Source organism: Sinohyriopsis cumingii, chromosome 7, assembly GCF_028554795.1.
Source record: "Sinohyriopsis cumingii isolate HCF-2022 chromosome 7, ASM2855479v2, whole genome shotgun sequence".
In the NCBI taxonomy this organism is placed as follows: domain Eukaryota; kingdom Metazoa; phylum Mollusca; class Bivalvia; order Unionida; family Unionidae; genus Sinohyriopsis; species Sinohyriopsis cumingii.
The window spans coordinates 86888068-86908113 of NC_142967.1; the positions used below are offsets into that span (position 1 = coordinate 86888068).

General features: G+C 35.5%; 1 protein-coding gene across 1 annotated transcript in view; it reads left to right on the top strand.

The window, feature by feature from the left end:
- The first annotated feature begins 391 nt into the window (after positions 1 to 391).
- Positions 392 to 20046, top strand: part of LOC149795669 (endothelin-converting enzyme 1-like) — a 119996-nt gene continuing 100341 nt past the window's right edge. The window contains exon 1 of the mRNA XM_089963837.1: positions 392 to 1218. Coding sequence (XP_089819963.1) covers positions 1145 to 1218 — 74 coding nt within the window. The 5' untranslated portion in view covers positions 392 to 1144. The remainder of the gene's footprint in view (positions 1219 to 20046) is intronic.

Sequence of the window (20046 nt, forward strand, 5' to 3'; positions counted from 1 at the left end):
TACGGAATAGATTGGTGGTTTTGTTACGTGATCGAGACCGTAAAAGATGCTACTGTGCATAAAACAATAGTAACGGACACAATACGTCAGAACTTTTTCAGTGTGCCGGAATGTACTAAATATGTTCTTGGATCCTTGTAGACAATAATCCGAGCCATGTAGGATATTCAAACGTAATATATTCAGGAGATCTTTTTAGGATTATGCAATGTGTGTTGCACTCTACAAAGGATACTGCAATCTGAGATTCTTGGAACACAGCAATGGTACAGACTTGACGATGTACCATAAATGTTTGACATCAGGATTCTAAACAAAGGAGACTATAACCGAACATTGTGAAGATTCAGAAATTTTGGACATAATCTCTGGAAATATCATTAGAAATGTTATTGTCGTTTGATTTACAGAAAAAGTGATATCAACACTATGTGTTGTTGTTATAACTATATTTTGCAAGCGATATAGGTCTGAACGATAACTATTAATTACATTGAATTTCCGAATGTTGTACTAACGACGAAATACTTTTATGCAATTGACACATGTCAAGACACGGCAATACTTTATTGATTAGCGAATCCTAAGGAATTCCTACATGTTTCAGGCAGGCCGATTTTGAATGCTTTCTGCAGTTAGCATCCTTAGTATAGATTGTTTTCATACATTCTACAAGGCGTCATTTTCTTCAATACAAAGCAGAAGGATCCTTGCAGTTCTTGCCATATAATTAATTTATGTTTGTACAAGTCTCGGTCCAATTAGGAATTTGACAGAGCTCGGTCTAGTAAGGATTTTACAGGCCTCGGTCCAATTAGGAATTTGACAGAGCTCGGTCTAGTTAGAATTTTATAGGCCTTGATTTAAGTAAGATTGTTTAAAATTCGCCGGAAAAAGCAAATAATTTCTCAGACGATATGGGACGCTTATAACATTTTAGCTTGTTTGTGAAGGACACATCATTTGTATGAGAGTGAAGAGGATATTGATGAATTTAGACTGTCATTATAATGTATCCTCATGCTGCTTCTATTTCTTTGTTTTGAAGATTCTTTTTAAAAGTTTTTTTTCTTTCTTGATCTGCATTTCCTAAGAAGACTTGTTCGCTTGCATTTTTGCAATATAGCAAAGAAAATATGTGAAAATGAATTTATACGGAACAAACAATCTCTGTGATGTTCCAGAAGTCAAAATTGTCGTGCCTTCTTGGAAATCAAAGTGAGTATTTTCTACCTCCTATTTTGTTACTTAATTAGTCGTCATTTTAATGCCAAAACGTTAATGAAACGTTAAACACCAAAACAAGTATCGGATATTTGCAATGTTAGGCAATGAAATGTGTTTCTTTTTCCTTAAAAAGTTTGTTATGAGTCAAGTCATCCCTATTGAATCCAGTGTTACATGCTGCAGCGTAACGGCTTAAAAGACGTCTCTCATTACACAACGTTCTTCCCTTTTACCCATAATGCATCGTGCTCATCTTATTCCTCTAAACATATTCCTGTTTTGATAACCTGTGCAGTGTTCAATTCTGGTTAATTAATGTCTTCCTGCATATTAGAAAAGTGTCAACAGCATTGAAAGATGATTTCCGATGCAAATCAATCTTATTCTTTTTCACGTTTAATTATGAAGAAATACGATCGATCTGATACGTACAGGTAACTTATTTTGATGCTTTTCATAATGTTAAAAGTATACTAAATAAATAATGATTTAATTTCGCAGTTATGCTCAGCAATCCATGGTATGCGGTGCTTACCTGCATTTAGCCTATCGCAATGCTGCTAAACCTTCCATATCTGTCCAATAAGAAATAATGAATATGTTTCTTTTACTGAATATGTGTTTAAACTTCATAAAACGCCATTTTGAAAATATTCACATTTTCCAAAGAAATAACGAGGTAAGATATATATATATATATATATATATATATATATATATATATATATATATATATATATATATATATATATATATATATATACCTTTCTCCTTGTGAAATCATGCAAGTTCTATCATCTATTTTGTTTTATCTATGATTATTGGCCTCGCGTTTGGTCCGATTAAAAGGGTATATTTGTCTCCAGTTATCTTACTGGCTGAATGAAAATATACGAAATTTGATGATATTTACGAACACAGCACAATATTTTTATCATCTGATGGCGACGAGCTTATGCTTTCAATGAATTGCTATCTACTATGAACAAATATTTCATTAAAATCATATTTACATGGATGCATTATTGTCTAAATATATTAAAAGAATTTTGATTTCAAGGATATACATTGTTAAAATTAACTTTTATTTTTACAAAACCGTATAGTAATTTAGTGAACATATTTTAAATACAGTCGGCTGCCTCTGTTATTACGCCCATGATTTGCATGACGTCATATTGTACGTCGTGAGGTTGTATTATATGTGTTGCGTTTAGAGAAGACATCAAATGAGTGATGATTTAATATTGAATTTAAGTAACGAGTTGAATAATGTCCAGTTTTTGTGAGCCTTGATTATCACAGTTTTTATTGTAATGGAAATACGTAGAAAAAGGAAGTAATAATTTCATTCCTTCTGGTTCAGACGTTTTGCCTTTCATTTGTTGCACGAAAAAAAATAGTTCCAAACGCTTGTTGATTCTTTTGGCACGTTTACAAGCAATAAAATTTAAAAGCAGATTGTCTTTTACAAATTAGAACTAAAAAGAGTCATTGACTTTCAGAATGAATGGAACAATTGACTCAGAGAACATCGTTTCTCAACACAGAATGTATATGGAAGTTCCGTGTGATGTCACTTTAGACGATCAATGTAACAATGTCAGCATCTACGGTATGTCACTTTCGGTACTGGAAGTTGTTGGATATTCGTATGAAGGGATTATTACCCGATGAAGAAACTCCATATTTACTGTAATGTACTTGTGACCAGGTATTTGTTTTAGTTGATTTGGAACAGGAGACAGTCGTGACTGTATCATGTACTAAACCATTAGGTCGTTTGAGCTACCGGTATTTTACCGGTTAAAAGTATGTTCTTTCATTTGGGAAATCTGTTTGTATCTACATTCTTCTATGAACATATGTGAGTTTATTTACTTCTAGAAGTTAACATTTAAACTGCTCTTAAACATAGAACAGATTCCATGTTACAAGATTACCGCCCACCCCTCCCTTCACGCACGATATCAATTTACCAATATTCTTAGTTGTATTTGTTGTTGTTGTTGTTCATTTTTGGGGTTGAACACCTTTTTCAGCGCATGATAAACAATATATTGTGTAACTAGCCCCCTTGTTAATTCGCCATTTTCAGAAAGACGTTACCTTTTTCCCCAGTTCCTTTCGGTCAGTCGATTCAAAAAATGGCCGCCAAAAACGTTGATAATATTTGTTTAAAAAAATTCCAGAAGGCGGTGTAAAGAAATTTTCCCAAGATCGCAGCCAGTCAGTAAAGAGTATACTGCGCAAGAATTTCATGGTCTTATCTGGACCAGTCAGAATCACAATAAATGAGATCTTAACGTGTTGTAATATCCAACATATAATATGGTCATTTTAACTCAGAAGTCACATGATAAAGTGAATTAACGTGTCATATTTTATGGACGATAAAATATACTGGAAACTATATTGATGAGAGAAATTGCAGCTCGCTTGAATAATTACATCGCATGCTGCTTGGAACTTATTTATTGCCAAAAGAAATTGTTCGCATTACTGTAAATAGATTGGAAAATGAATACTTAATCAAAGAGCAAGCATGGTTCTAAGAGTATCACTAAAGGAATCCGCCTGATATTATGTCTTAGACAAGAATAATTCTTCTCAAAAGACACAGGCAAAATCTGCATGTATTTGACTTAATTCAAAGAGATAAATTGTAGGCTCATGTGACTTGTAAGGAATACTTCTCTGGAAAATGTAATTCAGTTAAAAACCAAACCAGCTGCGTCTTGTTCAGTTCATGCTAAAATGTTAGCAGTTTTCATGATGCCCGCATCATATAATTCAATAAAAGAGCGGAGTGTCGTTGGCTTAAATGACGTGGATTAGAAAACGTTTAGCCTGCATTGTATCTACCAGCAGATTATCTTTCAATTCTAAAGATATGTATCGCGACGCAAATTAAAAGCATATAACTTAACTGCGGGCAAGAATGTAGTATTCCATCATGCATGAGACGTAAATTTCGCATTAAAGGCACGAAGTTTTTGTGTCCTTAGTTCTTGTTTTTACTGTATTCCGTATCCAAAAACGTACCATAATTTAATTAATAATGTACCGTCCATGATTTATATAAAGAACCAGACACTACCACTTTAATGGAGAAGTTGCAGGTTATAAATGACATAACGATACTGTGTGTGTGTGTGTGTGTGTGTGTGTGTGTACAGCGTTCATGATAAAGCACGTAGAGATGCTAGCCTGTTACTGTACGGCTGAAATTGGGTAGAGTGAACCAGAAAGCCGTTCGTTGTTAGTAGGTTCCATTTTAACAGCAGAATTTGAATTAAAGAAGTTCGTCAAACGCTTGACTGGCAAACTAACTGTTTGAAATTTTTAACTAACTTTCTATACGTTATTGTCCACTATTTTCTCCACCATTTAATTTTATGATAGTGTATGTCCGTTAGTTTGTTCGTCTGTCTAAAGCTGTGTCGTTCTAAACAGCTGAACGGAAATTCACCAAACATAGTGGTTAATTTATCAAAATAATCACCATCTAGGCGACGGGTCAAGACTTTTACCCGTTGTTCTAGGCTGCTTGAGGTGGGAAATGTATAAAATGAACAGTTGCAGTGTGAATGACATCTGTTATAATATTTTTAACACCAAACTACTTTACCAATTCATTCACAGAAGATTATATATATATATTTAATATTAAATCATTACCTATTTGAGATTCCTTTTATCACTTCGCTTTAATTTCAGTGGAAATTATTTAGATAGAAAGAAGAATGAATAATTTCATTCTTTCTGACAGACGTTGCACCTTTCATTTATTATGCGTAAAAGATAGTTCCAAACAAAGTTGAACTAGTAAAAGTAGATTGTACATTATTACAAACCATGAATCAAAGAACAATCGTCCATCTGAATAATTTTTTTTTACAAAGACAAATTTATTTTTCAACACAAAATGTCCAATGCATGTGATGTCACATTGTTTGATACGGTACACAGTAGCGGTTCGAGTGGACCTAAGGTACACGATCCATGTTAACCCCCTCACCCAAAGTCACTTTCACAACTAAACATTACATTATTGCGATGTTCTTGTGAAAGGATGATTGCTGAATGCAGGAATTCCCATATTTACTGTAATGTATTTGTGACCTGGTATTTGCAGTATTTGACTGTGAACAGTAGACTGTACAGAAGATGTTAATAAATTTATTTTTGAGTCGGATTTGCATCACATATTTACCGCGTGAATATGCTGTGGTTGGATAAAGTTCTGTCAGTTGAGAGACCGGTTTATGTCCACATTCTTCTTTGAGCAGAGGGTAATTTTGTTATTTCTGTAAATTAACATTTAAACAACGCTTGGATATAGTTTAGATTCTATGTTAAAGATATACCGCTCCCCCATCCCCATCCCCACGCACCCGCTATCAACTGACCAATACTGTAAGTTTTATTTCTTGTTGTTCTTGTCTTGGGGCTTTATGCCATTTGTCTTATGATGATATTGTTATACTGTACATGCGATAACAACGCTCTGGGGTGATACATTGGCCATATTCAGACAGGTGAGACCAGTTTTCCTTAATTCTCTTTTGTGACTCGAATCGAAAATTGGCGGCCAAAATGTTCATTGAAAACAGAAATAAAACACAGAAGGCGGAGTTTAAAAGGTTTTCCCACGATCGCAGCCAATCAGTAAAGAGAATACTGCACAATAATTTCATGGGCTTATTTGGACCAATCAGAATCAGATATAGTGATATGTAGCACGTTCTGATATCAGAAATATTAGGATGCACATAGTATTGGAAATCTGAACCGACTATGTGATAAAAAGGGATTTGGGATTATTATCCATGGGTTACTGTTAGGAAGGGGTGCTGTACTACATGTACTGTTTTACATATGCTTTGTATGCGTGCTCCGTAGTAAAAACCAATAGAGAGCTAAAACTGTCCTTTATAATGCAAGCCTTATGGGTTTTATTGTGTTTTACATCTACCATGTATCATCTTTATTGAACCTTTAAGCTCTGTCTCTTTCTTTATGGTATATGCGTGTAAGCATTATTTCAAAAAGGTAAGATCACGTTTGTTAATACGGTTTATATCTCGCTTTCGTGATAACGTTGTTGGATTCGTTGGCCTTTTCCATTAAAAAAAAACGTCACAAAAGACTTAATTGTATTGATTATTTGTGTTACATGTCTGATGGATAATTGTATACTGAATTTACAATAAGTGCCTTCTGAGAGTACTATTTCAGATTTACATTTTAACAGCATTTACATTCTAATATACTAAAACATTGGTCTTCATTCAGCATGGTTACCAAATAACTCTACTTGCATTGCTTGCCATAATTAGCATAAAGTTTGAACACTTTATTGAACCTGTAAAGATTTATCTATTCGGTTATTAATGATTTGCCTTATTTAATCTTTTATTTCATGATCATAAAATAAGGTACTCAGTTTCTGGATCCGAATTAGCACCATCATTCATAAAGACAAATAGGGTACACAAGTTGACACAAGTTCGCACTCGTTCAATATTTATATGCAAAGAAGTTCATGTAAGTAGTTCTGTTGGCATGACACGAACCCACTGGTGTCGACATCTCAAGGTCTTTAATTTAGAAGACTGTTCAAACAATGGAGGTATCTCATTCGCTACATATCTATAATAATACAACTGAATCTACTTAGATCTTAAAAGCACGCATAAATAATTTTTGCCTTAAGAAGACATGATACTACATTGGCTGACCTCAGGTCGTAAACAACATTTGCTAAAAGCAAAACCAAACAAATACAACCCCCAAACCCCACCCACCTAATCTTTCTGAAAGGTTGCAAATGTTTACAAGATACTGTCTTAGTTTAGATTATGACTGTTTCTAAAATTGTAATTTACAGAACCTAGTGAACGCAATGTCCTGGACTCAGACCAATATAAGCATGTTTGCTTCTATTAATAATGATCTTGATATTAAACGCGTACTCATAGAGAAAATATTAGTTATGTATTAGTTGTTTACAGAATTTAAAAAATCAACAATTCAGGTCAGGTAGAAAATGAACTTGATTTTGGACAAGTTCAAGTCGAAAATGCAATTGCCCATTGCATATAATGAAACAAAAGAGCTAACATACAGTGCAAATTAGATATGCATGACACCAACTATAAACAATATTTTAAGTATCCTTGACGGACGTTGTAATAGGCTTTGCTTATTCAGTTTGCGTTCTAAAAAGAGTAAGTTGGTTTATAACGGCAATTTTAACGCATTATAGACTGTATGATGCCGAGGAAATGGGGGTTATGTATAGACCAATGTAATAATTTTGGAAATTACCGAGTTCAGGTAATGGTTAAATGACATAGTACGTTTTGCAGTTTGAAATGGAAGGTCGTATTTTGTATTATTAACCGTTTATCATCCTTGTTTGTGCTATTGGCAATTTTGTATGAGTACCTAGCAGTATCTATTATTCAAATTAAAATTTAGTTTCTATCGTGCTTGTTATTGTATCTGCCAGAACACCAGATGCGGTAGGAGTGTTTTGTTATATAGCGTTTGGAAAACATGGGCCAGTCAATAAAAATCGCCATTAAAAATGACAGGGCTTAACGCCGGTCAAAATTAAAACCTTCTCTGCACGTACTTGTATCATACTGTAGAAAATTCCAGTTAGTTGTATGATAAATTGCCACAGTGAATATCTAGTTTTGTTCTCTTTGTTATTGTTGTTTCCAGATTTGTTATATGTTCTCATATGTAATTGCATTTTCATGAATACACACATTTAAATACTTTGCGTTCTGCCTGGCAATACAATTAGCAAAAAAAAAGGTTGGATGATGGGATGATCACCTATGTTTGATTAATAATAGAAACCGAGGTATTACTTATAGGAGTTTATTTTTGTTACTAAATGAAATAACAGAGTTTCTCGGTGTTTTTCTTCATTAGTCCAAGGTTGAATCTATACTAGCTTCCAATTATTGGCTCATTTGAACTATCTAAAACTACATGTGCATAAAATATCCTAGAAATAAGTGGACTGTAATTTAGTGACAACATTTTCATTTGATCTTGTTGTTGTAGGGTTTAACGCCATTTTTCAGCACACGACAGGCTATACATGGCGGCCAGTATTAATGGTGGAGGAAGAACCCGGGAAATCTCCGGAAAGAACCACCAACTCTCGAGAAGCTACTGACAAGCTTTCTCACATACCCACATTGGCCGAATCCGAGACTCGAACCCACGCAGGCAGAGGTGAGATGGCAGAGATCCGTAACGGAGAGCGCTCTAGACCACTCGGCCACTCGGGGTCCCTCATTTGATCTAATTGATATCACGTATCCATAAGCGATTGTATTTTCTTCTGTCCATTAAATTTATCAAAATTTAATAATGCACACAAGCATGCGTTTCTGCACATTTACAAGCCAAATACAATAAAACAAAGAAATAAGATACAAGAGAAGATCTTGATTAGGTCTAAATCCTATATCACAGAAGAATATATCATTTAAACTATATTAGCTGTGTTATGTTGCGATAAATGTTTTAAAAGCAAACATATTATCATACAATTTTTTAAAACGAAAAATGGTTTAATTTTCGATAGCTTCTGACCATCGTTACAAATGTAACAATTCACAATAGACCTTTCTGGTGTAACGTTCTCCCAATTTTACCTCCCCATGACCACTACAAGCATCCGCATGTAAGGTACTGAAGATTACGTGTAGTGATCGTATGTGCATGGTCCAAGAAACATTGAATTTGAAAACAAAAGTGAACACCAACACTTTAGTAATAAGATAGCTATTAATAAACTGCATTTCTGATGAGTGCATCGAATATTTATTCTCCGACCCTTGAGTAAATGTCAGCAAATAATGTTACCTAATCAGTACACTTGTAATCACTAAATTGAATTGTCCATATTCTGAAAGTCATCCTGCAGGAAATGTCAGGAATAATCAAACGTCCCATTAATTTAAATATGGAAATTTTATTTTTAAAGATTTCCAGTTTGCAGATAGTTGCATCCATAGGACAGGGAAGAGTCAGTTGTAAGGGAACATATCAAAGTGTAATGCAATCATAAAGCAATGCTTACAAAATACGCGCTCTGAATTTCGTTGTATCAGCGTAAAACTGTTTCCTCGAAGGGGCTGAATCTCTTCTATTCGAAAAAGAATTTCCAGGAATTGAATTCAAGATCATGTTTTATTGTTTATTGTTAAGTGTTTAAGTCTCTTGATATTCTTGAGTGAAAGATTTTCAAATTAGCCAGTGCGGCAGACATGTTGGAGGTAAGATTGGCACCATTTTCGTTTAGGATAAACTTGACACCATTAGAACACTTTTGATAAAAACCTGATGTTGATGTGACCACCCATTGAGTAGAATCAGTGGTAAGATTTTCAAATTAGCCAGTGCGGCAGACATGTTGGAGGTAAGATTGGCACCATTTTCGTTTGGGATAAACTTGACACCATTAGAAGACTTCTGATAAAAACCTGATGTTGATGTGACCACCCATTGAGTAGAATCAGTGGTAAGATTTTCAAATGTTCATCGTGGCAGGTACATTTTGTGTCAGATCGGTACCATTTTCAACCATGACCAGCCTGGTATCATAATTAGTCCTCTCGTGCAAGCCCCATGTCAACATGACTTTCCTTTTAGGAGGTGTAGGCAGTGACTGGATTTTCAAGCTAGGAGCCATGGTAGACATATCGGATGTCATATCCTTACCATTCTGTATCTAGAACCAGCTATGACATCCAAAGTCTTCCGAATGTTGATATAACTTGCTATCTAGATGTCGTAGCCATAAGATTGTGAAATGGCTGCTGTGAGGGCCATATTGGATATTAGACCGGCACAAAATTTAACTCTAGACCAGCTAGATACCATAAAAATAATTCCGGTGAGAATTCCATGCTGATATCACCTTTGTTTCATGGAGAAGTAGCATTAACAAGATTTTCAAGATGGCTGCAGCGGTGAACATTTTGGATGTTAGATCTGCGTTATTTTCATTTGGATTCAACTAGACCTCACCAGTGTTTTAGTGAAAACCCCATGTAACTATAAATTCCAGTTGAGTATCAAATTTAGACGATGGCCCCTGTGGTGCCCATATTAGATAGTCAGGCGTTTTCGTTCAAGGAACAATAAGTAATTGGTGAAAACCCCGTGCCGATATGTTTTGAGGAGTAAAGGTAGCTATTTTCATCATCATAATTGTCATTAGGACCATCTAAACATAAAAACATAGCCGCTGTGGTGACCATATTAACTTATCGTCGCTTGTCAATCACATTAACCAGTCAGGGAGCGTGGTGACAAAACTGTACCTAATTGTCGCTGACTAAGGTGGGAGATGTGTCATCTCCCACTCCTTATGGTGGTTTGGTTATCGTTATATAGAAGATGACCAACCACGCTGTGGGCTGTAAATTACTAGTTGAACTAAATCAGTCGAGACACGTTCTTAATGCCAACACCATCGGTTCTCGGTTGAAAATAATTCACAACTTAATTCTTCAAACTAATTAATTGACTTCACTCATTTTCCTCACTGCGTTACTTAATAATTATTAATTCATTGAAATATTTCCAGACGTAGAAAAATCAATTAGTTGCATACATGATACATCATTTAAGACATTAATTCTCACAAGTCATATCAACATAATCCATGAAATTCGTAGGAATAATGATTTATGTTAATGCAAAACCACTAAATCCAAACTCATTCATATCAATTAAATATTGTACGACATTCTTACGTTTAAATAATCATAACAATCAAGACCACGAATGCAGGATTATATTCTGAACTCAAGGAAAATTGAAGTACGAATTTAGAACGAATAAATTCAGCAAACAATTTCAAATTTGCATCAATTAAAATATTTTATGCAAGTGACATTAACCTTGCCCTTTACTGAGACTCGCTATTACTATGCAGCTGAATCTCTATCTCTTCGTGTTCTCAATTTTCAGACTCACGTTCCTTGGGCAATCAAACGAGAAATACTCATTATTAGCCGGAGCTAAATTATGGCTACCCTAAAAAACTGAGACTAACTTCGTGAGGACGATTAATGAAAACCTTGAATTTCGTCTGGGACCCCACCACCACCACCACCACGTTCAGCTAATCATGATTAACTTTCTCTACTGAATTTTTTTTAGCACTCCCACCGAAGTTAGAATAATCCTCTTTAGTCCGACTTCATTAATAACTATTCTGGAAAATATTATTTTATGGCATCTATTTAAAATGGCCCAAGATTTCCCACAATTTTAGCACTGGATTGTATTCGCTTTGTCATTACCTGCTAGATGACCTTATTTTAACATATCTGTATCACCGTTATCGAACGAACTTAAAGTTCACCTAACAGGAGATATTAACGATTACGCGCTTTCAAATTATTGTGAGCCTGACCCATACATCAGCCTTAATGGTTACGTGTCAAGCTGACCACGACAGAATGTACTGCGAAAAATATCTTTAAAAAATGAGTTTGAAATACGAAAATAAATATTGTCTACTACACTATAATTTATGCAACTTTTTAATTTTACATAATAATAAGAAGACTATTTTAGCAACCTATCACTGAAATTGACACGTATTTATTTGCCAAATACTGAATGCATGTTGGGTTGACGTGATTCGATAGGCTGTTAGCTCGCGTAAGGTCACTCGGGTGGTCAAACAGAACCGTGTTCATTTAAAACCAGCCACACATCCTGAAAAAGTCTTTTGGTAAAAACACCATGTATATATGAATTTACGTTCAGGAGGGGAAGCGAGAACAATATTTTCAAGATGGCTGCCGTGGCGGCGATATTGGACACGAGATCGGCACCATTTTCATTAAGTTCCGACTTTGTATCATAAGAAGACTAAGTGAAAATATGATGTTGACAACAGCCAGCCGTCCAGGAGGAGTAGCGGCAACATATTTTTCAACATGGCTGCTGTAGGGTACATAGGTTTCATTTAGAAGAACCTAGACCTTGTGTGTTTAAGTTTCATTCGAATCCTCTAGGTAGTGTAAGAGGAGTTGTGATGGCAACCTTGTGCTAAGGGACGAATGGACGAACGACAGAAGATCAACAGACCATCCCATTAGCTATTTTGGTAAATGACCGACAGAGCTAAACACTGTTAGAACTGCATCACAATAGGCTCGTAGTTCAGAAAACTATCGATAGGAGGAAAAGTATTATATAAAAATATGTATGTCACAGAAAAGAAGCCCAATGTATATGGATTAAGTAAAAACACCAAATAATTTATGCCAATGAAGAATAAAATCATGATAAAACGCGTCTGAAAACTTATGGGTTTAACGCCATTTTCAGTACAAGATAGGCTATACATGGCGGCCAGTGTCATTGGTGGAGGAAGAACCCGAAAAAACCTAGAAAGAACCACCGACCCACGAGAAGCTACTGGCAGGCTTTCTCAGATACCCACATTGGCCGAGCCAGAGACTCAAACCCACACAGAAAGAGGTGAGACGGAAGCGATCCATAACGGTGAGCACTTTAAACCACTCGGCCACTCGGGGCCCCCTCACCATAAATATTAATGTAAAAATAATATTAATAAAGAAATATAGTTATAATTAAAAAAAACACGTATGTTCTAATAATGAACTACCGTACACACTAGGACAAAACTCAACAGATTATACTAGACTCCTGAATAGGTACAACAAGAATATTCACCAAATGATACAATATCACCATAAGGTAGGTATGCTATGAGACAAATTAGTTCGTTTCATAAAACCATATGCACTGACAATCCAAATCCACAGTTCAAGGTCTAATTATACAGCTCACAATTCGCATGCGTCGAATTAATTCTTGATCCTCCGCCCCCTTTTCGGTGACGCCACTGTGTTCTGTTGTCAGCCATCATCTATGCTACCTTATTGCCATTTATACTATCCACCTGCCAGCTATGCTGCTACACTGCCAGCTATGCTGCTACACTGCAAGCTATAAATAGACCAAACATGTTAGTGTATTATATGGAATAAACATCATTAATAGTAAAATATATACATCACAAGAATTATAACCATCATATTGTTATGTATATTTGATTTAATTTATATTTGATTTAATTTAATTGTTTGTTTGTTATTTTTTATTCCATTACTTGCTATTGTAATGTAATTTTGTTTACTGGGTTTGAAAGTTTCCAGAAATTAGTTTGACCTGACTTTTTTTTTTTGTTTTTTTTTTTGTTAACACTTAATAGAAAATTTGTATCAATGCTGACCAAGTTCCTGACCTTGATTCTAAATCAGTGAGTTGAAGTAAACAACCATTTTATAAAAATTCTTTCTTAGTGTAGATTCATAAAGTGAAATCGAGGCCATACTGGAGTACGTCTTGTTAGGCACGTAAGGCTTCTTTCTTGTTCTAGAAACATGATCATGTGACCGTCGTACGGGAATCTTATTTGCGTCCTAAATTAATGCATAATTCTTTTCAATAGAGAATTTAGTCAGTTGGGCTTTATACCATTAACACTTAAAGGTGTTTTGTTGTGACCAGTTTGAGTTGAAATTCTATTTTATGGAATTATTAATTCTTTTTCCTGGAAATATTTAAGTGTCCTTACAGAATTCTTGGCAAAGACGTTTATTGAAACTTTGTTCGGAATTCAAAACTGGAATATTATTTTCTGGGGGTCAACAAGGAACTGTTGACACATTATTACAACACTGACCACATCATACGTCATCGTCCACCATCCTGGATGTTTTCTATCAGGACTCCAACTCAGATTCATTTAGGACTTTTTATTGCATGGAGTTTCTTTTTTTAATTCTTGGATTATTTTGGATTTGATTCGTAAAACCGTAAGTTCTTTTTCTTATTTTTACCTTGCTTTTCTAGGGAAATAAATTGTTTGTTAAATTTTACAAAGCTTGTTTTCTTCACTCTTTTCTTGTTACTGTTTTAAAGAGCCTAAAACGTAACAATATAAACATATACAATGAAAATTATTGAAACAAAATCCATTAAAATAATACTACCGTTGATTTTCTACTTTATTATAATGACCTTAACCTTAAACTTCATCAAACCAACTATTTTCCATACTCAAAACATGGTACAATTAACCGGAATTCGCAATGTGAAGAATTAAAGATAAAATTGAAAACATGTATAATCTGGATTCAATCGCAAATAGAAATGCGTCAAATACTACCCTCCCCTACGGCTTCAGTAAATTGACTAAGCTAACAAAATCTCGGGATCACAATGACAGCACATAGCATATGCATCCAAAAAGTACAACAAACAACACGTGCCAGACCCAAAGGTAAAGTACACATCATGAATTATGGGTATCCACGAAATATGGGTATCCGGGAAATATGGGTATCCACGAAGTATGGGTATCCATGAAATATGGGTATCCACGAAGTATGGGTATCCATGAAATATGGGTATCCACGAAGTATGGGTATCCATGAAATATGGGTATCCACGAAGTATGGGTATCCATGAAATATGGGTATCCACGAAGCATGGGTATCCATGAAATATGGGTATCCACGAAGTATGGGTATCCATGAAATATGGGTATCCACGAAGTATGGGTATCCATGAAATATGGGTATCCACGAAGCATGGGTATCCATGAAATATGGGTATCCACGAAGTATGGGTATCCATGAAATATGGATATCCATGAAGTATGGGTATCCATGAAATATGGGTATCCAGCTGCGACCCATAACGAGATCGATTACTCGATCACTTTTAGTCGAGGTATTTAAATAAAGCTACTTTAGGTCACGCTGAACGAGAAATCAATAAAACCTAATCGGTCTAAGGCCTCACCAAGTTATTTTATTGCCCTATTTCGTGTCAATGCATATATGTATAGAATTGAACTTTTATATATAACAAATAATGGCATCATATGGCAATTTCCACCAGTGTGCAAAAATGCTTGATGTATCGTTGCAAGTTGCATCAAGTAAGGAACAGTGTCAATAATGTATTTCAGAATAACACTAGTGGTTGTTACATAGTACTAACATACCTGTAGTAAAGTCTCCAGTAATAGCATAACTGTAGTAAAGTCCCCAGTAATAGCACAACTGCAGTAAAGTCTCCAGTAACAGCATAACTGTAGTAAAGTCTCCAGTAACAACATACCTGTAGTAAAGTCCCCAGTAACAACATAACTATAGTAAAGTCCCTAAAACAGCATAAATGTAGTAAAGTCCCCATTAACACCATGTAAATAAAACATCTTTAAAGTGACTTTATAAATTATTTAGTGTTGCTAAAATTTGTACCAGACTCGATGAGATGAGTGTAAAACTGGACTCAGTTTCATTAGGCATTTCACTTTCTGTCTGATATTAAGACTGGGTAATATCGTTATTATTACCTGGTCTGGGTAATATCGTTAACATTAACTGGTATGGGTAATATCGTCATTATTATTAGGTCCGGGCAATATCGTCATTATTAACCGTATTTGTAACTATATTTGTTTACTAAAGATTGAGCAAACATCCGTGATTCAAAAGTTCGTTTTCATTTTGTTGTTGTAGCGAATATGTTATTAAAACAGCAATAGATCATGACTTTAATTAAGTTATCGTCCTTGTCTTAAGTTATTGTCCTTGTCTTAAGTTATCGTCCTTGTTTTAAGTTATCGTCCTTGTCTTATCGTCGTCAAACCGGATTGAATAAATGAGAACAAAAGCTAATAAATAGAAATCTGATACTTCATATACAATATTACATTTTAGTATTATAATAGTTTTTCTTTATTTAAATAATCATTTTACTGAACAAAGACAAGGAAAGTTTATGGCGTCGTTCGTTGGTCCACACAATTTTGTTATCAATACTCCTCCTAGACTACTTGAAGGATTGTCCTGAAACTCCATATGCACTTTTAGTCGAGTTAATTCTAAATGAAAATATGTCTTCAGCCAGTTGGGTAAATAATGTCTTTTGCTGCTCTTATTCAGTGGTGGTCGTATGAACATGGGATTTTCACTATAATACATCTTTTGATATTCTAGTTGGTTCTGAACGATCTTAGTGCCTGTCCGATGTCCACATATCGATGCCACATCAACCATCTTGAAAGTGTTGTTATCGTTACTCCTCCTGAACCCAATCAGCTATATAGTCCCTACATTTTTTGTCAGTACTTTTCATTGCATCCAAATCCTAATAAATCATATGTCAGTCTAATGCATCTTCATAGATAAACTCACATTTAAGTTCTCGGCATCGGTTATCCGGCATTATTTTAGGCTGGACTGGGTCACATATTTCGTTTCCGGACAAGGAATAATGCTTCGTTGTGTACTGTTGCCAATCCAACACCATAATGCACATATTCCAAACAATATCAGGAGCTCTAAAATCTAACTCGTGTACTTAACTCGTTTACCCCCCCCCCCGTCCCCCCACAATGAGGGGGAATAAATATTATAAAAATAGAATACATTCGTGGATACTGACTCACACGTATCAGTTATGAGGTTATTCGCTCATCCAATATGACCACCACAGCAACTATCTGGAAAATCGTATTATCGCAACTTCTCCCAAATGGATGATGGTGACATCAAAATGGGGTTCTTACTAAACTACTGCTTATGATGTTGAGTTGGTTTTGAATGAAAATGGTGCCGCTCAGACACCCAATCTACATCCACACTGGCCATCTTTTAAGACTATCACTGCTTCTGCTGAAGTCGTATGTACATGGGGTTTTACTGGATTACTTTTTATGATGTCTTTTTTTTCGTTAATGAAAATGTCGATCCAGAATCCAATATGGCCTCCACAATGACCATCTCGGGAATCTTATGGCTGCTTCTTGTTATACTGAAATTGTGCTTGCACCAAACTATGTCTTTTGATGTATATTTAAACCTAAAACGAATTGTCAACATGTTAGCCACTATGGCCACAATCTTGAAAATATAATTAATGTTACTCTTCCAAAATGGGGGCCCCGAGTGGCCGAGTGGTCTAAAGCGCTCTCCGTTACGGATCACTGCCATCTCACCTCTGTCTGCGTGGGTTCGAGTCTAGGATTCAGCCAATGTGGGTATGTGAGAAAGCTTGCCAGTAGCTTCTCGTGGGTCGGTGGTTCTTTCTGGGGTTTTCCCGGGTTCTTCCTCCACCATTAATACTGGCCGCCATGTATAGCCTATCGTGTGCTGAAAAATGGCGTTAAACCCTACAACAACAACTCTTCCAAAATGGGAAGTCATATCGGCATTGTGTTTTCACCAGAAGACTTCTGGAGATTTAGGTGCTCCTATGTTAAATCGGTGATGATCAGATGAGGCTACGACAAGGACCTGATTACGGAGGCAACCCAAAAGAGCACAAAAAACAACAAACCTCGATGACCTACTAAAATATGGAAAGGAGGAAAAGGCTGATAGGATACCATTTAACCTGACCTACCATCCAGACAACCTGAAAGTAGATAAAGTCATCGGGAAACACTGGCCTATCTTGGAATCGTCGGACGCACTAAAGTTAATTCTCCCTAACAATCCTGTAGTAGCCTACCGGAGACCAAAACACCTCAAGAACATCCTAGTCAGGGCGAAGCTAACGCCAATCACTAATCAAGACCACCCTAGTTAATCTGGCCCCTGTGGCGATAATAGGTGCAAAACCTGTCAACATATCATGGAGACCAGAATATTTTCTAGCACAGTGACTAGAGAAAATTTAAACATGCATGGTCCAAACAAGACGTGCAAAACAGAGAATGCCATTCATCTCATCACATGTTAGATCTATAGCCTTCAGTATGTCGGAGAAACTGAAAAACGACACAAAAGGATCAACCTTCATAGATCTGATTGGATGACAAAGAAGCAGTACAGAAGCCCGGTCGCAGAACACTTCTCCTCCCCTGGCAACACTTTCAGTGATATAACACTTATTGTAATTGCTCACAACCCAACTGGAGTCCCCAAACCAGAAAAAAAAGGAATCATACTGGATACGCCGCCTTTGAACATTGAAATCAAGAAGACTATATAAAGAAAACCATGCACAAATAAAATTATCTTTTGCAGCCGACTCATTTTCTTTCAAATAATTCTCTAAATTTGCTTAATAGCCTATGACTACTATAACAATGAAATATCCGGGATATAATCTGCGTTTATATAAATTTACATAAAATAACAGATGGCGTTATGGCTCATCAATTTCTAGGTCGATACAAATATTTCCCAGTATCAGCAACAAGCTGAAATAAACTAGTTGACACATAATATATTTAAAGGGTTGAATTCCTGTACAATCAGCCATTTAATGTTTTGCAAAGATAACCGTTTTTCTGTTTTATTAGTTTGTCTTGTCTATGTTTTGTAGTTGTCTTTGAAAAATACTCATTTAAGAGTCGAAAGCGCTCAGGCTAGCTAGACGCTAGTTTTGTACCGTTCGTTGTCAGTTTATTGCATTTATCTTAATCATTCCCTGACACACATGATCCCTTGCTGGATCCAGTGCACTTGAAACGATTGTTATTTGCTACGTATTGGTGGTACAATTGACCAACAGAAACGATACCAAATGAATGTATTCGAACATCCATACTTCTTTGCTATTAAAATTTTAAAGATATCAAATGAATTTCCAGATTTCAATAAAGGCGACTTCGGTTTGAAATCTATACGTAGCGTACTTAATGACGTTTATATATTCGAACAACTGAGGAGGTTACCACGTAAACCTGGAAGATTTCATGTAAACCTGGATGATTCCCTGTAAACCTAGAAGAGAAAAACTAGAATCGAAAACCAGAAGGAGAAATGTGTTCTGTGGGAAAACCACCCATATAGATCAAGTTTAATCAAGAAGACGAAGAAAGAAGTAACTGAAGTACAAAAGATACGATGGAGCTAGACGCTTCCAACAATAAAGTAAGTTGATATCAGACAACGATGGGCGTCTTAGAACTATTATACAAGCGCTAGATTAGTAATGCTCCAGATGGTACCACATTTTCCAGTCGATGCTTGCAGCAAATTTAAGTCACAAAGATATTTTACATTAATGGCGGAGGAATGAATATACATTCAATACAATAAATACGGTTATCGTTATTGGAAATTAACGTGGAGAGTAAAGGAGTAAATATATACTTTTATTATTTTGACCTTTAATTGAATCCATGATTGTAATGCATGATATCAATATAACATGAACTTTATTATTGTTAATTCAGAAAACATTTACTGATAAACCACAATTCACTTTCTTTACTCAACATTTCTTTATTGTGCATTGTACAGATGCATTCAGCAGGGTATCATACTTCATGAATTTGTTTAGCTTATATTCCTTGGAAATTCATGATCCTTTTACAGGCATCACATCTCACAAAGGGCCTTTTAAGCCATTGTTTAACAAAATTATTCATGCCAGCTTAGCAGAGGCCTGGCAGTGATTCCTATATATTAGAATCCATTACTATTTCGTATGTTTAGAGTCATTGGGAACTTAGCTTACACGGATTGAAGTGTGACTGTTATGGTGAAGGATTCGTTGTATGTTTTACCCTGATCAGCTCGTTACTTTACCTTCGGTGTTTCTAAAGAATGAGTTTAGCTTCTTTTTACTACATATATTTAAATTTGTGACTTTTGGAAAGAGGAAATTGATGTTCCGTATGAATATTTGCATGTAAAACATTGTTTCTATCCAGTACCATAAAATAGTTCATATTTATATACATCCGTATTGTCATTTGTAGGA